This window comes from Bubalus bubalis, chromosome 11 (assembly GCF_019923935.1).
Source record: "Bubalus bubalis isolate 160015118507 breed Murrah chromosome 11, NDDB_SH_1, whole genome shotgun sequence".
Classification (NCBI taxonomy): Eukaryota; Metazoa; Chordata; class Mammalia; order Artiodactyla; family Bovidae; genus Bubalus; species Bubalus bubalis.
This window is the reverse complement of record NC_059167.1, coordinates 102,290,188-102,314,967: the sequence shown is the minus strand read 5'-3', so window position 1 is coordinate 102,314,967 and position 24,780 is coordinate 102,290,188. Positions and strand designations below refer to the sequence as shown.

Genomic DNA, 24,780 nt, shown 5'->3' with positions numbered 1-24,780 from the left:
TGACTACTGGAAAAACCACAGCTTTAACTAGGTGTTCCTTTGATGGCAAAGTAATGTCTCTGCTTTTTAATATGCTGTCTAGGTTGGTCATAGCTTTTCTTCCAATGATAATTCATATTCAGTTCAGTTCACTTGCTCAGTCGTGTCTGACTGTGCGACCCCATGAACTGCAGCATGCCAGGCTTCCCTGTCCATCACCAACTCCCAGAACTTGCTCAAACTCATGTACATTGAGTTGGTGATGCCGTCCAACCATTTCATCCTCTGTCATCCACTCTCTTCCTGCCTTCAATCTTTCCCAGCATCAGGGTCTTTTCCAATATGAAAATTCATATTAAAAAACTAAATAATTACCTCAAGCAATTTTTTAATGTAATAATAAAGTTGGCAAGTCTGTGTTTTATAAAATGAGCATCTATTTCAAGGTTTAAAAAGCTGTTTTAGGACCTACTGTATAAAAAAAAATGGAGAGAAGACAAAATAATTATCTATTTGAGATTGGCTCTGTGTTAGAAACTGCTGAGATTAATTGACGGGTCCATCCACTTTTGTGCATGTTTGAAATTTTCCATGGTAATACATTTAAAAAGTTTATTTTCTGTTAAAACAGAGTCTTCTCCAGCAACACAATTCGAAAGCATCAATTCTTCAGTGCTCAGCCTTCTTTATGGTCCAACTCTCACATCCATACACAACTACCAGAAAATCCATAGCTTTGACTATATGGACCTTTGTCGGCAAAGTGATGTCTCTACTTTTCAATATGCTGTCTGTGTTTATCATAGCTTTCCTAGGAGCAAGCATTTTTTAATCTCATGGCTGCAGTCACTGTCTACAGTGATTTTTGAGCCCAAGGAAACAAACCCTGTCACAGCTTCCACAATAAGGCATCAGCATTCAAATATTTTTAAATCAAAACAAAAGTTTACTTTGAATTGGCTTAGTCATAAACAGCATCCCGATCTCAACAGCCTCTGAGCAGCAGTTCTGAAAGTAAGGAAGTGCACCCCTGATCGGGAGACATTGAGCTCTCTGCCTAAGCGGGGAGGGCGCCTCACCACAGGTCTCACAATGGGAGTCAGAACCACTGCCCCCTGGGACCCCGCCTGTGAGGCTCTGCAGTCCAGGCCCAAGAACACATGCATGGTGGGGACAGTACTGACACGTGAGGCTGGACCCGGGATCCCCACTCCATTTCCTGGATGGTCTGTATCGCCGTGTGGCCAACCCTTCCAGGAAACCTCTCTCAGGACTCGGTGATGCGAGCCTCCACCATCATCCTTTCCTGACGTACCTTCTGTTGCAGTGCAACTACGGTTCTCCTCCTGCCTAGGAGCAGCCATCCTACACACACACCGTGTCTGGACCAGCAGTTTGGCATGTGGGACTCCAGCGCCACGTCCGAGGCAAGCAGGCTCCATACCTGGGAACCATGCCTTCAGTTTCATGGGCCCCGGGCTGACACCCTCGGATTTGTTTGAGGGGCAGTCGTGAGGTCCACCTGTATCCCAAGCAGCTCCCCGGACTGGCTGGTCAGAGCAATAAGCAGCCTCTTTGAACGTGGGGATGCCCTGGCCCCTGCCCACGGCCTATGGGCGACCACCTCTGGCCCTGCTCCCAAGGAGGTGGGTGCCCGGATCAGCAGATGGGCCCACACACGCACACAGTCGGTGGCAGAGACGGGAGTGGTGGAGAAAGGCATCGCTGGCCCCCGCCCAAGCCACATCTCCCACCCAGACGCTGCCTCCCCGTCAGCACACGACCCGCTGCAGCTCCTTGTTCTCCTCCAGTTGGGGCTCCATCTGGCGCAGCCTCTCCTCGATGTTGTGTGTCTCTCCCGCCTGTTGGCAAAGAACGGCGTCAGCTCTGCTCTCAGCGACCCTGTCCTGATGGCTCGCGGGCTGTGACGGCAGGGGCGGCAAGCAGGCCATGCTTTGTGCAGACCACGGGCCCCAGGGTCGCGGGGGACACACCTGCACGCCTGCTCACGCAGCCTGCGCGGCTTCGTGTGTGACACGTAGGTCACAGAAGGTGCTGGTGATTGGCTCATGAGAGGAGACATGCTCGCCCCCACCCTGGGTCCCACACCCGCAGCCGCTGCGCCCCCTCCTCGGACTGCCTGTAGTGAGCCGCGCGGGCAGCATGCAGTGGCAAGCGCGGGAAGTGCAAGGCACACGTTCTACCTTCCTAAGCTGGGAGGTAAATTCGAACCGTTTAGCCTCCTTAGTGGCAGAGCTTTCGGAAGACAAAAGGTTGGACTACAAAGCCTACCTGGGACGGACAGCAGAGATGCTGGAGGGGAGAAGAAACCAAGCCTTGAGAGGAAGATCACAGGCAGAGGGGTGCACCCTGGCGGCTGTTAGTGACCCTGCTCTGGGAGGGTCTGCGAGCACCCGACACCACCAGCCACCTGTCACCACATGGCCCCTCAGCTGCTCACTGAGCTCCGAGCAACGCTCCCAACAGCCACGCCAGCACAGGCCCGGCCCGACTCTCCATGCCCAGCCAGTGCCCACTGGCAGCACGGGGCAACACCTTTCCCACCAGAAGGGTGGGGTGGCTGGCTGGCTGGCAGTGGGGACAATGCCCCCAGCAGCGCCACATCCCCAAGACACGGCCTCTCACCCGCAGGCTCCCGGGGATGGCAAGCTGGGAGTGGGGCCCCAGGTCTGTACGTGCCCCGCTGTGACTTCTTCAACAAGTGTGTGGATAAAGACTTAAAATTGTGTTCATTACAGAGCTATTTTGGCCATCTCTTAAACGAGAATGGGAGTTTTCTAGGTCTCTATCCTGCTAGGCTTTAAGTTGCTGACTCAACTCTGAGCAGCAGTGACTCGGAGCTGAAGCGTCCTGGGGACACACAGAACACAGGACAAAACTGGAGGGAAATTAACGTAGGGATGACACAGAAGCGGGGACTGTCTGACACTCAGGGAGTGCTCCCATCTCAGATGAGCAGCATGACCCCCACGTCTGCGCTCCTGTGTGGACTGAGCAGCACGGGCAGGGGCATTTTGGGACAGCACGGGAACAGGCCTTCCCCGCGCCCGCCCCCCAGGGACCCAGAGCAGCACCTTGGAGAGCGCGGCCACCTTCTGCGCCAGCTTGGCCTCCACCTTGGGCAGCGTCTCCACCCTCCGCAGCGTCTGCTGCAGCTTCTCCACCAGCTCCAGGCGCTCCTGCAACTGGCGGTTCTTATCCTCTGTCTACAAAGGGAGAGCAGAGGATCAAAACAGGATGAGAGGTGTAGCCACTGTTGCTTTAAGTAAGCTGAGACAAAACCTAAATGCACGTGGCTACTGGATTCGTTCTCTTTCGGAAGCTGCGTCAGGGTAAATTTTCTCTCAGTGTTCCTGGGCTTGGTCTCAGTGAGCAGAACACCTCCTGCCAGAGTATTTGCTTTTCCTAAACATTCCCCAAAGACGTTTTTGAAAAACAACAAAAAAATGTTCTTATATATTAAAGAAGATCAGTTTTCTGTAGAATCTTATTCATTCTTATTAACAAGTTAAGGGAAGAAGGGTTCAGTACGGACCCTTCTTAAAACATCACCAGAATCATCATTTGAAGGGAACCCTACTGACTGCAGATGGCCACGGGCGTGTAAGCCAAAATATGGCTTTCATCTCTTCTGAAATACAGACCTGATAAGAGCGTGCCTGGTGAAATGCCAGTCAACTAATATTTGTAAATGCACATTCTTTTAACAGATCTTCTTACTCTGAAAAACTTTCAATGTAGAACATTTAGACAGATTCTTTTTTAAAAAAGAAAAAAAAAAGTATCTATAAGGTCAGGTTCCTGAGGTTAGCATTTGTTTCTAAGCAGCTTTCTTACTTTTTCTCTGTGCCTATTACTCTATTTACATACACAAACAATATGATATGCTGCCAGGGTCCAGCCCCGGCTGATCCAGGGTATTCGAAGCGGGGATGGCATCGGCGACCTATTTAATTATTTATTCATCAAAGATATAAAGAGTAATAGAATGAGGATAGCTCAGTAGGAAAATTCAGTGGAGAAAAGAGGCTGAGTAGCTTGGTTTATGCGGGAGACCAATAAAACTTCAAGACAAGAAGTTTGCACCACTTACGGAGGCCACAGGCGTCCTTCCATTCTCCCAAAGGAGAGGAGACACTGAGGCCTCCCCGGTCGGATCTTAGAAGCCCAGGCATAATTAGTAAGCATGGCGGGTTCCGCGCTCCAGATGGAAACTCAGCCAGAGTGAGAGAGAGAACGACATGGGGAGACCAGTATTTCGAGAAACTGATCCCAATTCTTTATTTTCCATGGTCTACTTTTATACACTGAGATGTTATCCAAAAGTCACGTGGGGTCAGCAGTCCTGACTTTTATCAAAGTCAGGTGCTTCATACAAATGTATACAGAGGTCTTAGGGGTGTTACATCATCTTCTGGCCAGGGGGGCCTGCTGACAATTTATGATCCTCTCCTTGTGACAGCGGTCAGTCAACCAGGACACTTTTTTCTCCAAGGGTGATTATTCTTAAAACAGACGCCAACCAAATAAAGCTACATTCCTATAGGGTGAGGGTGTAGTGGGTTTTAGTTAAGGAAAGAATTTACTTAGCCTAAGGTCTAACGTGATTAATATCAAAGGTTAATACTTATTTCTTCTATATATTCATTAATGTGTGTAAGGGCAGGGGATATGGAGACTTAGCAACAAACATTGGTTCAACAAATGAAAAACCCTTCACCAATACAATTTCTAATCAGCCCATTATACTTATACTAATAGTTTTCTAACTTTTCTAAGGAACCTGTTTTTAGAAGGTTTAAAGCATCTCGTGCCTCTCACAGTTGAGAGGCTGTGAGCAATCACATGTGGCCGGACAAGCCTGTCAGGCAGGCTAGAGAACCTTCAGAGGAGTTTGTAGGTTGAAACACTCCTATCACGCCCAGGAATTATTATTAACTGGAGCTCTAAGTTAACGCCTTCTCCGAAAGAGGTGGTAGGGGACAGCCCCCCATAAAGTCAGAGGTGTAGGGGAGAACGCAAAGTAGTAAAGTAGGCAGGCTCTGGTTATGGGGGTAGATGCTCGAGGATTTCCAGCAGGACTCCTGAGGCTCGATCCCGCCTTTGCGTATGTTGAGCCTCCTACCTCATGACCTTTGCCATGGGCGGAGTGCCTCACACTGGCCTCCAACATCATGCTTTAAAACCCTCAGAAAACAATAGCATATGGTATGTAGTATTATTATTTTGTATATAGTAATGCTCTTAATTAGCATTCCACATCATACATTTCAATGGCTTTCTAGTATTTTATTTTTGTGGTGAGGACAATGATACACTTTGGCACACACCAGACTGACTCACTGTGTTTTGGAGAAGCCAGATTTGGTTTTCCTGGTTAAGTCCTGATTATCTGAGACCACACGGGAACAGGAGTGAGTAAGGCTCACCAAACCACAGGAAGTACAAACCCTAATCAGACCAGAGCTCTAACCTTGTCTTTTGTCACAGTGACCCCAGTTCCCAACAGGCAGCCAGCTGCCGTGAAGTTCCCTGCTGCTCTCTGCTCTTTCAGTAAAAACGCTAACAAGCCAACAATTAACGTTCAAGTAAAACAAAAGAGTCAGGAGTGGAATTCCACAAAATGGTTAAACCAAGTCTCAAATAACTCAAACCTGTAAGTTGCAGTCACCCCCAATTTTTTAAAAATGTATTTCCTTCCAGTACAGCTGATTTACCATGATGTACATCCACACTTTTGAACGCAATATTTTAGGGTCATAAGAACTTTACACTGGGACTTGATTTCCAACATGGGAGTCACATGAAAAGGTCTTTACCTTCCTTCCTCAATAATTCACTACTATAAAAGTCAAGACAGTTTAGTAAAGGCCATTACCTGTCGATGCATAGAATCCTTATTTTCAATTTCATTTTCAAGTTTATCATTGAGGTCGTCCTAAGTTTCAAATCAAACATAAAGTTAACGTCCTCAAAATTAAAGTCCTAGACATGGCAGTTTTCTTGGACGTGAACAAAAATGCGCCTACCTCAAAGGTCACATTTGCCACGATTGGCACCCATCTGTCTTAATGTCTGTCCAGCCACTCGGTTTACCAAGCTTCTTTTCTACATAATAAACCCAAACAGCAAACAAAAAGTATACTAAACTACCCTGTTATTGCAAGAATTCCAGGAGGAAAGTTATCTGGCATGAAGTGAGGACCTCTGTCTGCTACACCATACAGGTGGGCTTGACCCAGAACAGGGAGGGACCTTCAACAGACCCAATGGGGAGCTCTGAGGCTCGTTTCCTCAGGTAAAAGTTGGAAAAATCTCATGCAATTTCCTCAGAATTAAAGTAAGAATATTAACGAGTGGAAACAGAAGTCAAAGTGTAACACAACTGGGAACAGCCTTCTGAAGCCTAATTCTTCTAAAGCAGAGTTACACCACATGTATGAAATGCTCAAATCAGGACCAGAACTTGCTGCTGGTGCAACTCCTGTCTGCCAGCTCAAAATCCATTTCAGGTCCCTCCCTGGTCACTAAGTAACCAATGTGGGCCAAGTCCTAACATTTAAAGTGAAAGGTCTTAAACGCTTTTTCCAGAAACTCTGGAAAAACTCTGCCACCTAATCTCTTCCTGTTGCCAAAGATTAGTGTGAACAGGTTATACAAACGTGCAAATATTTCTGTTTTGCATTCTCACGCAGAATAACTCACACCAAACTACTAAACAAGTACACCTGCTGTACCACATGTTGGAGGGGTTCTCTCTGAGACAATCTCACGGGGGAGGTGGGGGCAGGGTGGGCGCTGTCTGTCTGCACACAGAGGAGAGGCGAGGCTCACAGAGGGAGGCCTGAGCCCCAGTTCTATTCTTTTTCACAGTGACCACTAGGGAGTTTCTCATAAATCATGACACCCGCATACATGACTGCCAGAAACATTATGATTCCACATGGTCACACAGCTCGGGCCCAAGGATCTGAGGGTGAGCAAACACCACTCAACTTGTCTGACCACCGGTATCATTGTCACACATCCCTTCAAGGAGCAGAACCTCAGAAAACTAGAGAAGATGGCCAGGCAAGCTGCCTCAGCGAGCCCACACAGCATGCTCCCATCTCTCCGAGAGAACAGGCGCCACCGACGTCACCAGACTCGCCTGAGTGAATCAGAAGGAAATTTCAGCATCATCAGGAACACATTCGACAGGCAGGTGAGGCGGGGGGGGGGGGGAGGGAATGAACCGGGAGACTGGGGTTGACATATATACAGTACTGATACTATGCATAAAGTCAACGAGTAAGGACCTAGTGTACAGCACAGGGAAGTCTACTCAGTGCTCTGTGGTGAAGTAAATGGGCAGGAAATCTAAAAGAGAGGGAGATATGTAGATAGATGACTGATTCACTTTGCTGTACAGCAGAAATTGACACAGCAGTGTAAAGCAACTATACGCCAATAAATGAATGAATGGATGAATGAACTTTTAAAAAAGGAACACACTGGGCCCCCTAGAACTTGTAGAAATGAAGAGTCCACACCCAGGATGCAGCACAGTGCTAGGGCTGCCCTCATGTTGGTCCACTGCCAATGGACAGCCTGGACCAGGCCTCTTCTACCCCAGAGGCCTTGACGCAAGGCGGGGAGGCAGCCAGTCGTGGTCTCTCCAGTGCTCCACTCTTTTTTTTTTCCCTTGAAATTTGAATAGTTTTTTTTTTTAACTTTACATAATTGCTCCACTCTTACTCACGCAGCCATCCCAAGGCTGAGATCACCTGGAGAACAAGGGACCCACATTCCACCTCAGGGCAACAGACATGGCTGCCATCACTCACTTCACAGACATCCCACTGCAATTTCGTGTTCACATCCTCGGACTTGAGGAGGTCCTTCCTGGCCATGTCCAGGTCCTCCTCCAGCTCTGTCACGTGGGCAGAGAGGGCTGCCAGGCGCTCCTTCATCTGGCTATGCTCCCGCGACTGCTTGTCTATGACTTCCTGGAGCTCGACCACCTTAACCAGGTCTTCCTCATGGCTTAGAGAGCCATCGGAGGGTCTCTAAGGGGGAAAGGAAGCCTTAGATAGCCTTGTTTTGGGAGGGAAGGAACACAGCACTTCCAGGCAATCGGTGAGGTCAAAACTGCCTTCTGCACTCTGGGAGCTCACAGGACCCTCACCGCCACTCAGACCTACATGGTGCATTGGTGAGAGGTTCCAACAGCCCTGCACAGACTGGATGGTAAGACGAGAATCAGACAGAGAGTGAGACCAAGGATTTGCCTTTCCATTGGCACTTGGCATGTTTTCTTGCTCGTGATTTACATCAAGCACCCCATCCGGTAGTATCTTTTCCTGGTTATTCTCCTCTTTAAGAATCATCTGCTAAAACCAAAAAATTGAATCAGAGTAAAGAAATAACTAAAGACAGCAAAACTCCACCTGGAAAAACTCAACTCAAAACAGAAAACACGACATAAAAAGAAAATACATGGTGATGCTATCCATCCTGAATACAACCAGGTGATTAGAGTCAGAATTTGTCTTCTCCTGGACAAAGGGGTACTTAAGAGATCCTGCAGCTCTGAGCCACAAGTCTAGTTTACTAGTCATTAAAATAACCCAGGTAGGCGGGTCATCAATCAGAAAGATAAATAACATCTGATGCCCACCACTACAGCCTTCATTCTTTTTTAAAATGAAAGGATACGAATGACAAACCCTTAACTGAAATTACAAGATGACTGATCAAACTTACCCCTTTATGTGTGGCACCTAATTCTTCTTCTAACTTTGAGTGCTACTCATAATCGTGCTCTCAACTCAAATAAAAGGGGCCGAGTCACTGTGTGTTGATGTGCATATATAGGTCAGTACACTTCTTAGTGTATACTCACCCTAACACATGGATACTGCAACAGAATACCTTTAATGTCTCTCATTGATCTTAACGTCAAGAAAATCTGCTTGTTAACAGCTTTAAATTCTAAGTTTGAGAGAACAAAATGTTATCCTAAATTAATTCTATTACCCAGTTTTTAACTGCAAGTTGATATACAGAATATAATAAATCTTGAGACATTCATGCCAACTAATACTTTTTAACTGGGGGCTTCCCAGGTGGCTCAGTGGTAAAGAATCCGCCTGCCAATGCAAGAGGGCAGGTTCGACCCCTGAGTCAGGAAGATCCCCTGGAGTAGAAGATGACCACCCATTCCAGTATTCTTGCCTGGGAAGCCCCATGAAGAGAGGAGCGCGGTAGGCTACAGTCCACAGGGTCGCAAAGATTCGGACATGACTGAGCATGTATGCAGGCAATACTTTTTAACCACATAAAACTCTGACTTCTTACAGAAAAAATGTATATATAAGAATTCAAGAAGCTCAAAAGTCAACTAGTTACATAAATATGTGCATCATCCACCTAACAAGGCAGCAAGTGTACAAATCCAAGATGGCTGGGTGGCTGGTACCTTCTCGTCCAGGGCCTTGTGGTGCTCAAAGAGCAATTTCAGCGCCCTGAGCACCTCCACCTCACTGGTCATGCCGGCTGGGGACTGCGCCTGCTGCTTGCCCGCCATCATCCAGAGGCACGACACCTACCGGGAAACCAGGCACTCCAGGTGCTCCAGCAGCTGCTGAAGGGCAGGGCCAAAGGAGCATCTTCAACCTCAGACATGAATTCAGGACCAATAACTCCTCTCAGTCTCACACTATAGCCGAAAACATGCTAAGGCACATCAGAATCCCGCCAGTTCAGACTAAAGTTAGAGTGGACTTCCCCAGTGGCCCAGTAGTTAAGACTCCACACTTCTGCAGGGGTCATGGATTTTAATCCCTGGTCGGGGAACTAAGATCCCACACAAAGTGTAGCGTGGGCAAAAATGTAAGTTAAAAGAACTCCCCCCTCAAATGTACTAAAATTACATTAGCTCTCATCATAAATTTGAAGCAAGGTATGAGAACCCCGAACTGATCCACCCTGGTCTACTCAGTGGGAAGATGTGAAAAATGACTTGAAAATCAAAGTTTAAGGACAACAACGCAGAGTCCAGCAGTGACCCCGTGGGGCAAATGTCAACACATGAGAATCCCCCTACTGACCCTAGTGTTGTTTCTTTCCACTTTCAGCTCAGAGATTTCTTCTTCTCTTTTAAGAAGCTGCTCCCTGAATATTTTTAGTTCTTCAGTAGGAGTTGGAAACTCCTAAAAACAGTTAAATGAGAAACTAAATGCAAACATAAATTAAAAAGAGAGCAAGACTGTGAAGACTGACCCTGTCAAGTCTCTCCAGGCTCCACACAAAGGATCTCCTTGCCCCTCCAGAGAAGAGGGGGTCCACTGACCCCAAGACCACACAGACCACCACAACTCAGACCAGCCTTCAGCCTCCACCTTGATCTGGCAGGCATGCAGCAGGGGAGAACCAAGAATCCAAGCCTGCCTTCTCAAGACCCAGGAACGTCTGAGAAGCTTTCCAAAACATAAACCTAACAAAGTGGATAAAGAGATTCTTAAACGACACAGAGACAAGTGACCTAGAACCACTGGGGAGAGTGAAGAAAAAAGGTAAGGTCTACAAGGCCACCAGGCTTTGGAGTGTTCCTCTTAGAAAAAGGCTGATGGCACCCCAAGGCCATCTGTTAGCCTGACTGCACTGAAGTCACCCAGTCATTCAACTGGTTAAAATGTTAAATTTATGTAATATGTATTTTACCACAATTTGCATGCATGTGGGGCCATCCACATGGTGAACTTGCTCAAACTGAACCACACGGAGTCTTTCGTTCTTCTATTTTTCTTTGCAGAAATAAAAAAATCCTGGGCTACGTATCCCCTACTACATACTGAGTGTTCAGCACCCAGAACAGTGCCCAGCACTTGTAAGAGGCATGTAGTAAACATGTGAAGCTATCAGGGTGTATGTTATACATGTAAGCAGTAGGTACCCATCATTAAAATACTGGACACACTGGTCTGTGCTTTGTAAGATGGGAGACATTAACGGGCTTAGCCTTTCTACTTCAAGGACTGACTCTCTAGCTCAATCCTCATGCCCCAGAGACTCCTCCAGCCAGTGTATCCTTTCTTTGGAAGAAGGGAGACGTTAAGGGGCTTAGCCTTTCTGCTTCAAGGACTGAGTCTATAGCTCAACCCACGTGCCCCAGTGACTCCTCCAGTCAGTGTTTCCCTTCTTATGGGGCCCCTGCCCATCCTCTACGCAGCACCTGCACAACCTCTTACAAGGTAAACCTGCTGGGGTCTATCCTGCCCACTAAGGCCAAAACGCCCTGGCCGGCAGGGCCCACAGCCATACTAACAAAATGAAACATAACCCCAATGCTTCGCCAGGTGAGGGTCAATCCAACGGGCCCAGCCTCCAGCTGCTCTCACCTCAAGCCACTCTCCTTCCAGGACTCAGGTCGAGGCCAAGTCTCTCTTGTCTTGGCCTTTGCCTTGGGGTTGCAGCACTGAAAAAGCACCCACAGGCGGGCCCTTCTGCAACCCATCCTCACGGATGGGGGCAGCCCACAACTCAGGGGCAACTGCTGTTTCACAGTAGGATACCTCGGCTCCCGAGCTATCACCACCGATCTCACACTACAACCACCACTCTCACACTATGACCACTGCTCTCACACTATGACCACCAGCACTGCTGTCTCAAGGAGAAATGGCAAGAAGGCTCTGCCTCCAGCACGTCTCCCAGGGGCCCGGAACCAGAATCCACTCAGTCACAAGGGGCTCCGTGGTAACAAGGGGGCTGGGCTCAGGCCCACGGTCAAGGGTGCGGGGGGGGGAGGGGCTGCCAAAAAGATGACAGGTGAGTGTGGGGTGCGGGAGAAGGAAGGCCATGCCCACAGCTCAAGCCCCCTGTCAAACATGACCCTGCAAGGTACTGGGTCACAGTCTAACTGACCAGTATAAACTGCTTCAGAAACCACCACCCCTGGGAATGAGCACGTCTTCTAAGTGGGCTTCTGCCCCCTCTACCCTCCAAACAAGCTTCCAGTGAGTCTACTGAAAGGGCACCCCTGAACTCAAGGGCATCCCCAGAACCCACCCAGCTGAGGAGGACTCACCGTGCTAGCTGCCCCTCACTCTCACCCTGAGCTCGGTCCTCCCTGACTGACTCCCTCACTAGAGCTCAGCAAGGGCTTAACTAACCTCGCTCCAGGCACTTAAAATGAACCCACAGTGGGTACAGGGGTTCATTCAACCTGCTGCGAACTCACCCTCTTAACTTTGACTCTGGGCTGCCAGAAGACTCTGCCCCATGGGGGCTGTACAGTGGAGGTTCAGGGGTGTCCCTGCCTCGAGCTGCGACAGCCAGCACCTCCCAGACCCCGCCAAGTGCTGCCCAACCCTCCCCCCCCCCCCGACTCTCCCACCCCTCTCCTGGCCCCACTTCCACCCTCACGGCTCTCCACTCACCAGGGCACAGGCCACGCTGCTCCTGGCTCAGCCTGGACCTCTGCCGTCACTTGAGGACCTCGGTCCCCAGGGTGCTTGGGGTCCTATATCCACCCATCTCAGCAATTACAGACTCTGGGAGAGACAGAGTACAGTTCAGGGTCCCGCCTGCAGTTCACCTTGAACACGTTCTCTCTTTTTAGCTTTATCCACTGGAGTTCTCTGAGATGTCTTTTTAAAACCTCAACTGTTGCTTTCAAAAGACTGTAAAATCATTGTGCTCAACTTTAAGAATAAAATCTTCATTTTCAACCTTAAAGTGAAACCGGAGGGAAGACTAAAAGCAGTCATTTTTTCAAACTGAAAAAGAAAACCCACATGTGACCATGTCACAGAATACAGGTCACGTAACCTCTCCCTCCTCAGCCTTCTCCTCCACCACCAGCAGCCCGTCATCGCAAGGCCTGCCCTGGGCTGTCAGGGGCAGGGGAAGGGGAAGAGGGCAGACCAGCTTCTCTGTCTCCAGGCCACGTGGGCCACTTGCTCCACTTCCTTCCCAAGTTCACGTGGCACTGAAACAGCCCGGGCAAGCTGGGGATTCTGAACAGAAACACAACCATGGGTACCAAGCAAGGACCCCTGGTTCTTGTTTTCTCCGGTATCAAATAAAATTGATCGATACAATTATTGTGATTGTTACATGTAGCTTCAGATGACAGAAGACACCCAGGGCGTTCCCACTTCCAGTGACAGACGCAAGCAGCTTGTAGGTCAGCCCACCAAAAGCTAGAAAAGCTAAATACAGTTTAAAAGACGTCCTTAGGCAGCCACAATCCAAGATTTCAAACAAAAGGGAAGCCCAGTGAGCGAGCTGGAGACTCTGAGGGCCACTCCTTCCCTCAGGGCATCTGAACAAAGTTGACTCTGTGAAGAAAAGGCAGGGAAAAAGTCAAGCAGAGGGGGCTGGCTAACACAGCTCTGGAGGGTTCCTTGGGCTGGGAAGACAAAAATTCGAGAGCAGGCCTGATGAGTCAGTCCAGATGTCAGAAAACGTACCCAACACTCTGCCCAAACTGGCTGAGCGCTGAGTATCAGTCACCTCTTGGTGCTCAGGAGACAGATGGTGGGCTTCAGGACCTGCCGAGAAAGGGGGGCCCTGGGAGGCACCCCAGGCTTCCAGACCAAGATGCTGAAAAGCTCCTCCCTGGGGTCGGGGGGGGGGGGTGGGTAGGTGGGTGAAGGCTGCTGAGAACTGAGCTTACAAGGACCCCCACCCCCACCCCCAGCCTCAAGTCTCTCAGGCCCTGAGTGAACAGACAGCTCTATCCCCACTGGAGGTGTGTGTCAGAGGAAACTCTGGAGAAGGCAGCATCACTCAAAACCTCTAGGGTTTTCCAAACATAATGTCCAACATGCAACCAAAAAAGCAAAAAAGGGTGTAACAACAAACAGGACCAAGAGAAAAAGAACTGAACCAGATCCAGAGGTATCAGATGTATATCAGCATATCAGAGGTATGCTACAGGTATCAGATGCAAACATCACCTGTTCAAAAATATACTTGACAAAAGGAAAATTTTCTGAGACTCAAAACTGACTCTAGAACTTTACAATAACAGTGACTGAATTTAAGAACTCAGTCTATGGGGTTAACATCAAATTGGACGTAGCTGAAGAGAAGATCAGTGAACTGAAGGATGGATTGGTTAAAAAATATATATATATATATATATGTGTGTGTGTGTGTGTGTGTGTGTGTATATATATTATATATATATATATAGGAAAAAATATAAAATATATTGAAGGAGCCCCTTGTTAAACTATGTTGTTAAAAACTATAAGTGGGGACCCTCATGGTGGAGAAAAGACAGAAAGGGGAATAAGAAATGCCTCCAGGGGTTGAAACTAAAAGAGCCTCTTAATGAAAGTGAAAGAGGAGAGTGAAAAAGCTGGCATAAAACTCAACATTCAAAAAACTAAGAACATGGCATGAGGCCCCATCACTTCATGACAAATAAATGGGGAAACAATGGAAACAGTGACAGACTTTATTTTCTTGGGCTCCAAAATTACTGCAGATGGTGAAATTAAAAAGATGCTTTCTCCTTGGAAGGAAAGCTATGACAAACCTAGACAGCATATTAAAAAGCAGAGACATTACTTTGCCAACAAAAGTTCATTTAGTCAAAGCTATGGTTTTTCCAGTAGTCATGTATGGATGTGAGAGTTGGCCCATGAAGAAGGCTGAACACTGAAGAATCAATGCTTCTGAACTGTGGAGTTGGATAAGACTCTTGAGAGCCCCATGGACTGCTGCTGCTGCTAAGTTGCTTCAGTTGTGTCCGACTCTGTGTGACTCCATAGACAGCAGCCCACCAGGCTCCCCCGTCCCTGGGATTCTACAGGCAAGAACACTGGAGTGGGTCCATGGACTGCTAGGAGATCCAATCAGTCAATCCTAATGCAAATCAGTCCTGAATATTCATTGGAAAGACTGATGTTGAAGCTCCAATACTTTGGCCACCTGAGGTGAAGAAGTAACTCATTGGAAAAGAGCCTGATGATGGGGAAGACTGAAGGCAGGAGGAGAAGGGGACAACAGAGGATGAGCTGGTTGGATGGCATCACCAACTCGATGGACATGAGCTTGAGCAAGCTCCAGGAGTTGGTGATGGACAAGGAAGCCTGGCGTGCTTCAGTCCATGGAGTCACAACGGGTCAGACATTGAGTGACTGAACTGACTGACAGGGACAGTGGCAAGAGTTGGTTCAAAAATTAGACCATTGACTCAAAAATGAAAACCACACATTGGTTTTAGCAGCTCTGGGGGTGCCTAAGGCAAGAAGAAAATGTTGGAGCGCTCAGAGGAAAAAAGGTGTGGCTTTTAATGGCAGAACAACACTGAGAGCTGACTTTTCAAGAACAAGGAAGTCAGAAGATAATGGACTGGCATCTGTAAAATGCTGAAAAGCAAATAACCACCAACCCGGAATTCTATACCCAACAGAAACACTCTTCAAAAGTGAAAGCAAAATAAAGACTTTTAGGGCAAATGGAAATGAGACAACTCATCACCCACAGACATGAAGTAAAAGAAAAAATACTAAGGTAGTGCTTTGGGAAAAAGAAAAGTAGTCTCTGATGGAAATATAAAAAACAAGTAAAGACCAACAGTGAGGAAACTGTGAGAGTACATATTAACTCTACAAAACAATGATGTTAACGCCAAAAATATATCTAACAATTTAAAGGTAACAGGAGGAAACAGTCGTGTCAGGGAGGCAGTAAAAGTACTAAGTTAGACTTGAATATAAAACACACACTGTATCTGTGAATGTACACCCAACAACCTGACAGAGGAGCACAGAACTAGAGAAACACTTCATAATTCTAAAAGAAGGCAAGAGAAAAGAACACAGACTAGGTGGGACAAACAGAAAACACGCAGCAACATGGTGTCTACACACTGAAATATCAACATTATAAACACAGCAAATACTCTCATTAAAAGATAAAGTGTCAAACTAATTACAATGAAAACTATACACTATTCAGAGGTACATGTTAAGATGGAAGGTCTTTTAGACAGGTGAAAGTAAAAGATACCCAGGCAAACAAGAACAGAAAACTGATGTGGCACTATCACTGTCAAATAGTGTCTACAGAAAGAAGCATTACTAGCAATAAAAAGGAGCATCTCATACTGATACAAGTTCAGTCTAGCAAGAAGATGAGGATTCTAAATTTGAATGTACCTAGTAACATAACCTCAAAATATCAATACATAAAAACTGACAGAAATAGAAAAGGAGAAACAGCCGAGTTCATAATCCCAGTGGGAGACGTTAAAGACACATCTCTCGTGGAACTGGGCCCCCTGGTATGTAGTCACCTGCAGCCATGAAGTACCTGAAATGCGGCTGGCTCTACAATGAGATGCGCTGCAAGCCTGAAACACACACTGGATTTTAAAGACTTAACATGAAAAAAAGAACGTTAACTATTTCTTTAGGTTTTATCATGCTGGTTACACACTGAAATGATAATATTTTGGGTGTGCTAAAATAAAATATATTACAGGTAATTTCACCTACTTCTGCTTTACTCAACGTGGCTACCCGAATCTGAATTACATGAGTGACAAACCTGATCTAACTGATACACACGGAACACTGCATTCCCACTGATAACATATTATTTTCAAGAGCCCAAGGAACATATAACAAAAAGAATATATATTGGGCCATTAGGAAAGCTCAAATTATTTCAAAGGACTGAAATAGTGCAGGGTATACTTAGGGATTGCAGTGGGCTGATGGTTTATGTGCCTTCAAACTTCACTCTGCACATGGTGATAATCCTAGGAGGCAGGCACTCTGGGAGGGGTCAGGTCAGGAGGGAATGGGCTCCCGTGCTGCGAGCACAGGGAGAAGCAGCAGGCAGTCTAGGAACCAGGAAACAGGCCTCAGCAGACGTGGCACCTGCAGGTGATCTTGGGACTCCCCAGCCTCCAGGACTACAAGAATCAACTTTCTGTTGTTTATCAGCTAGTCTATGGCATTTAGTAGCCCAAAAAGACTAAGACGGGGCTTTTCATGGAATTAAGGTAGAAGTCAAAAAAGGGTCACTAGAAAAACTTCCCCAAACATTGGGAAGTTAAATGACCTAATGCTTGAAGAATTTCATGAATAATAATTTTAAAAAACACAATGAAAATTAGAAAATACTTTTCCATAAAAGATAATGAAAATCTGGCTGATTCAAACTTGTGGAACACAGCGAACTGTGTTTAGAGGGTAACTTAAAGCCCTAAACACATACACTGGAAAAGAAGGAAGGCTAAAATCAATTAAGCCTCTATCCTGAGAAACCAGGGAAAAAGCAAAGCAAATGAAACACAAGGCAGATGGGGGAAAAAGGAGCAGAAAATAAGGAAACAGAAAGCAAATGTGAAATTTTTTTAAAAGAAAGCCAAAAGTTGGCTCTTTGAAAGGACCGATAAAACTGATAAACCCCAGAGAGACTGATTAAGAAAAAGAGACAAAGCACAAATCACCAGTATCAAGGGTTTTTAAAAGGGGAGACAACACATCTTGCAGATAAGAAAGATATTATGAACCACAGTTCACTTACTAATTGGAGACTCTGCTGGCCTCAATAAATTCCTAGCAGGGGGGAAATGCTTTACTTAAATAGACCCAAGAAGACATACAAAATCAGAAAATTTTATTTGCATGGAAAAAATTAAATCTGAAATTAAAAGCCTCCCCACAATGAAACCAACTGGTTTTGCCAATCAATTCTTCCAAAAATCTAGGGACGAAAACAATAATCTTACAGGAACTCTCAGGGTAAACAAGGAACACTCTCCAACCTTGTTTTATAAGACTAGCATAACCTTGATACTAAAACCAACAAGGAAGAAGTACAAAAAAGTAAAATTACAGACTCTGAGTATAGATGAAATAATCCTAAATAAAACACTAACAAATAAAGTCCAACAGAAGAATACATTGAGATCAGTTTGGGGTTGTTTTAGAATCACAAAATTTTTAAAAAGTTAAATCACCGCATAAAAGAAAAATCACCTGTTTCAAAATCTGCAGAAAATAAACTTAAGAAAATTTAATGTAATAATTTTAGTTCATAACTTAGAAAAAACTTAATAAACTAACAGAGAAGAATTTACATATTTTGATAAAAATATCTTTAAAAAGCTAATATCATATCTGATGGTGAAATACTGAAAGCTTTTCCTCTGATAATGGGAAAGAGACAAGGATTCTTGTCTCTTTCTATTCTCACTACTTCTGTTCACCACTGTACTCTGTACTGGAGATCTTAGTCCATACAATAAGGCAAGAAAAAGAAAAGGGTTATCACAGTTGCAAAGGGGGAAAAAAGGATTTATTTGCAGACATAATTGTGTATACATAAAAAAATACAATTAGAATGATTTGAAATAAGTGGATTTAGCAAGTGAATATAGAAAAGTCAATTCTACATCTATTAGGAATTTATAATGGCACTGAAAATATCAAGATATCTAATTAAACATGCATAGGAGTTACAGCAAACTATAGACTTCTAAGATAAATTAAAGAAGATCTAAAAAAATGGAGAGCTATCTATACTGTGTTCATGGATTATAAGAACAACATAAAAGACACACACATGCACAGAATTAACTGTGTGAGGCAATGCGTATGTTGGGCAATCATTCCATGACATCTATGGGCATCAAGTCATCACAATGTAGACTTGAAATACACACAAACTGTATCTGTCAATGACTCCTTAGTGAAGCTGGGGGTCTAAAATCAGGGCCTGGCACCTGGTAGCTGGCAGGTGTGGGAACCCGGGTTCACGTGCAGGCTGTATACACTCTTAATCACAGGTGAGACCTGAAGCAACCCAGCAAGTCTCCACTTTTCTTTTTCTGTTTTTCTCTGTTCCCCTTGCCATTTGTGTTTAACAGATGCCCAGTATCAAGTGAGCAGCGTCAATGCAGCAATAATGTTTCCCCATCTAAGGTGGGAGCATGTAACAACAGCAGACTTCCCAATTGCCCCGAGATAACTGAGGTGCCCCATCACAACAGAAAGCAAAGAAACACGACATTCCCTGAGAGAGAGGTGCCCAACGGCAGTGGGAACTAGGTCCACCAGACGTCCCAAGGGGACCCCCAGGAGCTTGGAGCCCACACTGGGCCCCTCAGCTTAAGGCCACACTTGCCTTTCCACCATTCTGGGGTCCTGGCAGAAGAAAGCCAGGCCACATAAGGGGGATGATGTGCCTGGCCTGTGGGACTCAGAGCAGGACTGACTTGGGTCTGTGCTGGGCTCCACGTCCAGTCACCACCCTTGGAGTGTACAAAGTTCTTGGGATCATTGTAGGTTTTTCATAAAAAGCAATGGAGCCGAAGTCACTTAGGATGGTTTTTAAGAAAAAATCCTCACTGAGGATTCACTTAGTGCCAACCTCAGCCCCTAGTGAGATGCAAACTCCTGGTCATCCATGGCTGTGCCCGCAGCCTGCCAGGGCAAGGGGAGGCTCCCAGACACCGGTGCCATGTGGGGTTCTTCCCCCACTTTGAGTGAAGGGCTGCACCCCCCTGGATGAACCTGGCTCACCCCTCCACCTCTGATGCTAAGGCTGCCATGCCTCCCATGACCGGAGGATCCAGCCTCTCCCGAGGCCTCCATGTCACTGCACGGGCCTTGTCCATGAGGCCCGAGCAGGCAGGGTGAGTCCTGTGCAGAGCCTCCCAGCTCGCCAGCCTTGCTGCCCACATTGGGGCTGTGCAGGAGCACTGCGTGTCCACTGAACGAGTGGATGAGGGCCCCTAACAATAACGGTGATGATGACAAGGAAGAGGAAGTGAAGGGGGCTGAGATCCAAGTGTCAGTCCCTGATTCAGGCATCTGTGCGTATTAACTCATTTAAACTCATGACAAGATTGTGTGTCGGGGTGGGGGTGGGGGGCTGTGGGGTGGGTCCTGCCACTGTTCTCACCTTGGAGCTGGCAAGTTCATTCTCAGTGTCCAGGGGCGGCTGCAGCCACTGGCCAGAGACTGCACAGCTTTAACACAAATTCATTCTCTCCCAGTTCTGGAGTCAGAAACCTGTGATCAAGGTGTGGGCAGGGCTGAGCTTCCTCCAGAGGCTCCAGTGGAGGGTCCCTCTGGCCTGGTCCAGCCCTTGGGGGACCCCAGGCCTCCCTGGGTTTGTGGCCACATCACCCCGACCTCTGCGTCCATCTGCACAAACCTCCCCTGGGTGGCTCTGTGCCTCAGATCACCCCCTCTTCTCTTCCAAGGACACCCGTCATTGGATTTAGGGTCCACATGCATCCCAGGTGATCTGATACAGAGGTCAGGAACTTACTTCCATCTGCCGAGACCTTTCATCGGAATAAGGCCACCTTTGCATGCTGCAGAAGGATGGACGGCTTTCGGGGCCACCACTTAGCCCACCACACTTGTCATAAGGCCACAGGGCAGAGCCTCACTGGGCTTGGTGCAGGAAGCTTCGAAGAAGCAGGGCTCCAGGACCTCAGTCCTGGGACTGCCTCAAGAACACACTTAGGATCAGGACACTTGAGCACAGGGACCAGATGGGCAGGGCTCGGAGGTGTGCTGGTGGGCGTGGGGCTCACCTGCAGGGAGCCTGGAGCTGGACATGACGGCCCAGGGCTGGGGGACACAGCGCATTGTTTGGGAATGGACACATCCCAGCACAGACGAGGGGAGGCAGGCCCCGGGGCTCAGGCCAGGGGAGCCCAGATCTTTCTGTTGCCCTCAAGGGACAGGTCAGATGGGCACAGGAGGGAGCCGTGGTTTCAGTGACCTGGGTCAGAATCTCCGTCTGCTGCTGTGTTGTCTCTGGCGAGTGATTCAGCCTCTCTGAGCCCACCGGAGAAGTGCTGGGTGGTGCCGGGGAAACAACGCATGCATGCTGGAACTGGGAGAAGGATCCTCATCACTTATTGGTACAACTCCATCTTTCCTGGTGGCCATAACCAAGGTCATTATGTTTGATGTTCATTTCAAAGTCAAGAAGTTTTATTTATTTTTTTTAATTTTATTTTATTTTTAAACTTTACATAATTGTATTAGTTTTGCCAAATATCAAAATGAATCCGCCACAGGTATAAGATATGTGTGGCAAAGGATTTAATTGGACTTGGAAAGGCTCTTCTTTCTCCTTTGTGAGCATGGCCATTCCATTATCACATGAGCAATAATGACAGATGGCTGAATATTCACATCACCAGTGAGAATTTCCCAAGTGCCAGACTCTAAGTCAAGGCCTTTAGGATAACCCAGTGATGTAATGACTTGTTTCCCAGGTGGCTCAGCAGAAAAGAACCCACCAGCCAATGTAGGAGATGCAGGAGACCTGGGTTCAATTCCTGGGTTGGGAAGATCCCCTGGAGGAGGAAATGGCAATGCATTTCAGTTTCCTTGCCTGAAAAATTCCACAGATAGAGGATCTTGGGGGCTACAGTCCACAGGGCTGCAAAGAGTTGGACACGAATGAGCCACTGAACATACACACTGTCATGTAAATACTGTTGTTATCTCTGTTTGACAAATGGTGAAGCTTTGTTGTTGTTGTTCAGTCATCAGATTTTGTCTGATTCTTTGTGACCCCATGGACTATACACTCCATGGAATTCTCTAGGCCAGAATACTGGAGTGGGTAGTATTTCCCTTCTCCAGGGGATTTTTCTGACCCCCACATATTGTAAGACTAAACTTGAGAATTCTTGTTTTTTATTTCATTTCAAATGGCCTTTGGGTATCTGAAAGGACAGTGTAGGTACTTTCAAGATGTCTTCTGCAAAACAAAGCCCTTTCAGCAAATGTGGTCATAATATCCAGGTAGGCATTGCTGTTTTAAGTGTCACATCTCAGCCAGAAGGCAAATTCTGAGCTCTTCCTCTGGCAGAAAGAAATTCACAAAGTAAGCCAAGAAAGAGAGCTGGGAAAACAAACCATAGCAACAAGAGGAAAAGCGTTCCTCATGAGACAAAGCTAGAGAAAAACCCAACATCCTTGTGGCCCAAAAACCCTCCTGGAAATGAATGTTCAGTAAGGAAGAGATGAAACATGTCAAGTTCCAAAGAGAGGCAATGCCCATGGCCAGTGTAGTTTAGAGACGGCCTGACCACTCAGATGAAGACACACACCAATGTAAACCCTTTGCAGACAGCAGTGATGGTCATCACCATAGTAAGTGTTTAGTCTGGTGACAACCTGCCCTGGGCTCCAATAAGCAAGCAGACCTGGTTCTCTTCCTCTGCCCCCACACCATTCACTCATGACAGCAGCTCAGGTGCTATCATGGCCTGCCTGCCTGTCTGGCTCATCCATGAGCTGTGACCACCTCCAGGGAAGGACTCTGCCTTCTCTTCTCTGTGCGCCATGAATCTGCACACAGTGGGCCTTCAGAACCTCAGGAGACTCACCCCACCCCCACTATAGCCAGACCCTCCCCAGGCATTAAAACAGCTGTGGAGTCACTTTGGCCCAAGCCCTAGTTATGGACCCCTGGAGCCCACTACATCCTCTACAGCGTGATTAACCAGGTCCTTTATACACAGATTCTCGCCTGTCCAATCTGAGCTTTGGATTCATTGTCAGCTCTGTCTCTCCTGTGGCAGCCAGGTGGGCCGCAATGCAGACAAAGGAGCTCAGGAGCTGAGTTTCAAAGGAGGCATTGAAAGGACAGTGATGCATGCAACCTGTTGCAAACTGAAGGAGGGTCCCTGCATGTCTCAGAAAAGGCCTCTGGTGTGCAGGTGTGGGGGAGGGCCCCCACAGTGCAAAGAAGAGAGAGGTATTCGGGGGCAAAGGCTCTTGACCTCTCCTGTAGCAGCTCCAGTTGGTAGCTCGTGAACAGTGGACAGCTAATGTGGTCACATGAGCATGATGCTTATTCCCTCACAAAACAAGAGAAAGGGGGCAGGGTGTGGGAGTACCCAGAGGGTGTGGTAGGGTGGATGGAGGGACGTGTCCCTCCTCTCTTCAGTGCAAATTGCTTTTGTGAGTCTCAGAGCTGCCAGAAGGCAGTTACCAAGTCAGGTCCCCACAGTATCCAGTATGGGCTGGGTGCCTTAGCCCCTGTCACATGGACAAGCCATACCATATGGCTTCCCTGAGTTCTAACAGCAGGATCTGGGGGGTTTGTCTAGGTACACACTTCCTTGCTGTAACTGTGTTACCCTCTTCTTTGAGCCCCAGTTTTGTCCTCTAGAAAAAGGACATTGATTCCTGCCTTAGCAGGTTGCTGCCTTAATCCCATGAAGACTAATTAGGGCAATCCTACAATTAATAGCTGGCCTTAAGAGATACTGGGCTTCCCTGAGAGCCCAGCTGGTAAAGAATCTTCCTGCCATGCAGGAGACCCCGGTTTCATTCCTGGGTTGCAAATCCCGGTCCGCTGCAGAAGGGACAGGCTACCCACTCCAGTATTCTTGGGCTTCTCTTGTGGCTCAGCTGTTAAAGAATCTGCGTGCAATGCAGGAAACCTGGGTTGAATCCCTGGACTGGGAAGATTCCCTGGAGAAGGGAAAGGCTACCCACTCCAGTATTCTGGCCTGGAGAATTCCATGGACTGTATAGCCCATGCAGTCGCCAAGAGTTGGACATGACTGACGGACTTTCACTTCACTTTCAAGAGATATGACCTGAATCCAGATTAAACTGGAGTCTCCCAGTGTCATCTGGCATTTCTTTCCTGAAGCCAGCCAAAACCCACACAGGTGCATTTCCAGGGTCTCCACTTAGCCAGCTGGACAGAAAACCCAGTGTAGTTCAAACAAGCTGACAGACAAGCAGGCGAGGACTCACGGGCAGACGGCTTCCCTCCTGTCTCAGGTGGAGCTCCGGGACCACAGCAGGAACCAGCGCTCTCAATCCCTGGGCTCAGCAGCGTCCTCCTCAAGCCGGCAGCTCTGCCCTAACGGGCATGGGGAGGCCACCAACTGCCCCAGGCTGTCCTCACGCCCCTCCCAGTACTGTAGCCTGACCTCGCCCGGCCCCACCCCTTCGGGGCAGAACCAGAGTTCCTCTTCCCTTGATTCCAGCGTGAGGCCCGGCCCTGGGTCCCGATTGGTCACTGCCCCAATCCTGAGCCAATCACGGTGGCCAGAGAGGATGGAACACACCTATTGGCTAGGTCCAGGTCATGTGACCATACTCTCCAGGACACGTGTGAACTGCTCACCCTGTGTCAGGGGTGGAGACAGTGTGATGCCCCAGAGCAGGGCTGAGAGTCCAGTCACTGTGTCCCTGTGCTCAGTGTCCTGGGACGTGCCTGCACGTCCTCTCTGCACACCGGTTTGTCCTCTGCAGACAAAATATTCATGACACACCTCTTCCCTTCCCAAGTGCTGTTTCATGCACCCACATTCAAGGGAGAAAGACCTCCTGTTTGAAGGTAGGTTTGGAGATCCTCTCTTAACCTGTGGGCTTGTTTCTTGTATCATGTTAGAATAATTTATTCAGTCTAAACGCCCCCCCTCCCCCCACCCCCAGGAGCACCACCACATGCTGCTTTGCCTATTCAGGATTCTTAGCTGTTCTGAGTAGAGGGCATGGCCCAGGGGCCTCCCAAAGGGAATCAATTTTGTCCAAGGAAGCACCTGAGAGGCTGAATAACTGAATCACTTTGCTGTACACTTTAAACAAACAAATTATTGTAAATCAACAATACCTCAATTTAAAGAAAAGATATTCCCTCATCAAAAATTGTTCGAAATTTTGTAGTTTTTCCTTCAATTTTTGGTTCTTAGTATGTGTCTCCAACTTACTTTCCCACATGGATACCAAATTGTTCCAATGGGACGATTCCTCTGTCCTTTCTCCT

The 24,780-nt window shown here is 47.4% G+C and overlaps 1 protein-coding gene and 1 long non-coding RNA gene across 3 annotated transcripts; both read right to left on the bottom strand.

Annotated features, from left to right (window-relative positions):
- Window positions 1-904: 904 nt before the first annotated feature.
- LOC123464716 lies at window positions 905-23,931 on the bottom strand. The gene is made up of 3 exons (XR_006639757.1): window positions 23,763-23,931; window positions 3,075-3,206; window positions 905-1,841 (listed from the first exon to the last, which is right to left on the bottom strand). It is a non-coding gene; the product is annotated as an uncharacterized LOC123464716 (long non-coding RNA).
- On the bottom strand, window positions 7,833-9,596 carry LOC123464715 (liprin-alpha-2-like). 2 transcript variants are annotated; one of them, XM_045162148.1, is made up of 2 exons: window positions 9,461-9,596; window positions 7,833-8,372 (listed from the first exon to the last, which is right to left on the bottom strand). In XM_045162148.1, the coding sequence occupies exons 1-2, from the start codon at window positions 9,569-9,571 to the stop codon at window positions 8,049-8,051; spliced, it is 435 nt and encodes a 144-aa protein (XP_045018083.1). In that variant the 5' UTR covers window positions 9,572-9,596; the 3' UTR covers window positions 7,833-8,048. The 2 variants fall into 2 exon arrangements, with proteins under 2 accessions (XP_045018083.1, XP_045018084.1); XM_045162149.1 differs by having other exon boundaries at window positions 7,833-8,369.
- Window positions 23,932-24,780: the final 849 nt, after the last annotated feature.

Coding starts and splice junctions, on each gene's coding strand:
- LOC123464715 (XM_045162148.1), bottom strand. CDS start 9,571: ATGATGGCGGGCAAGCAGCAGGCGCAGTCCCCAGCCGGCATGACCAGT. Junction 8,373..9,460: donor ACAAGGCCCTGGACGAGAAG/GTACCAGCCACC, acceptor TTTTGGTTTTAG/CAGATGATTCTTAAAGAGGA.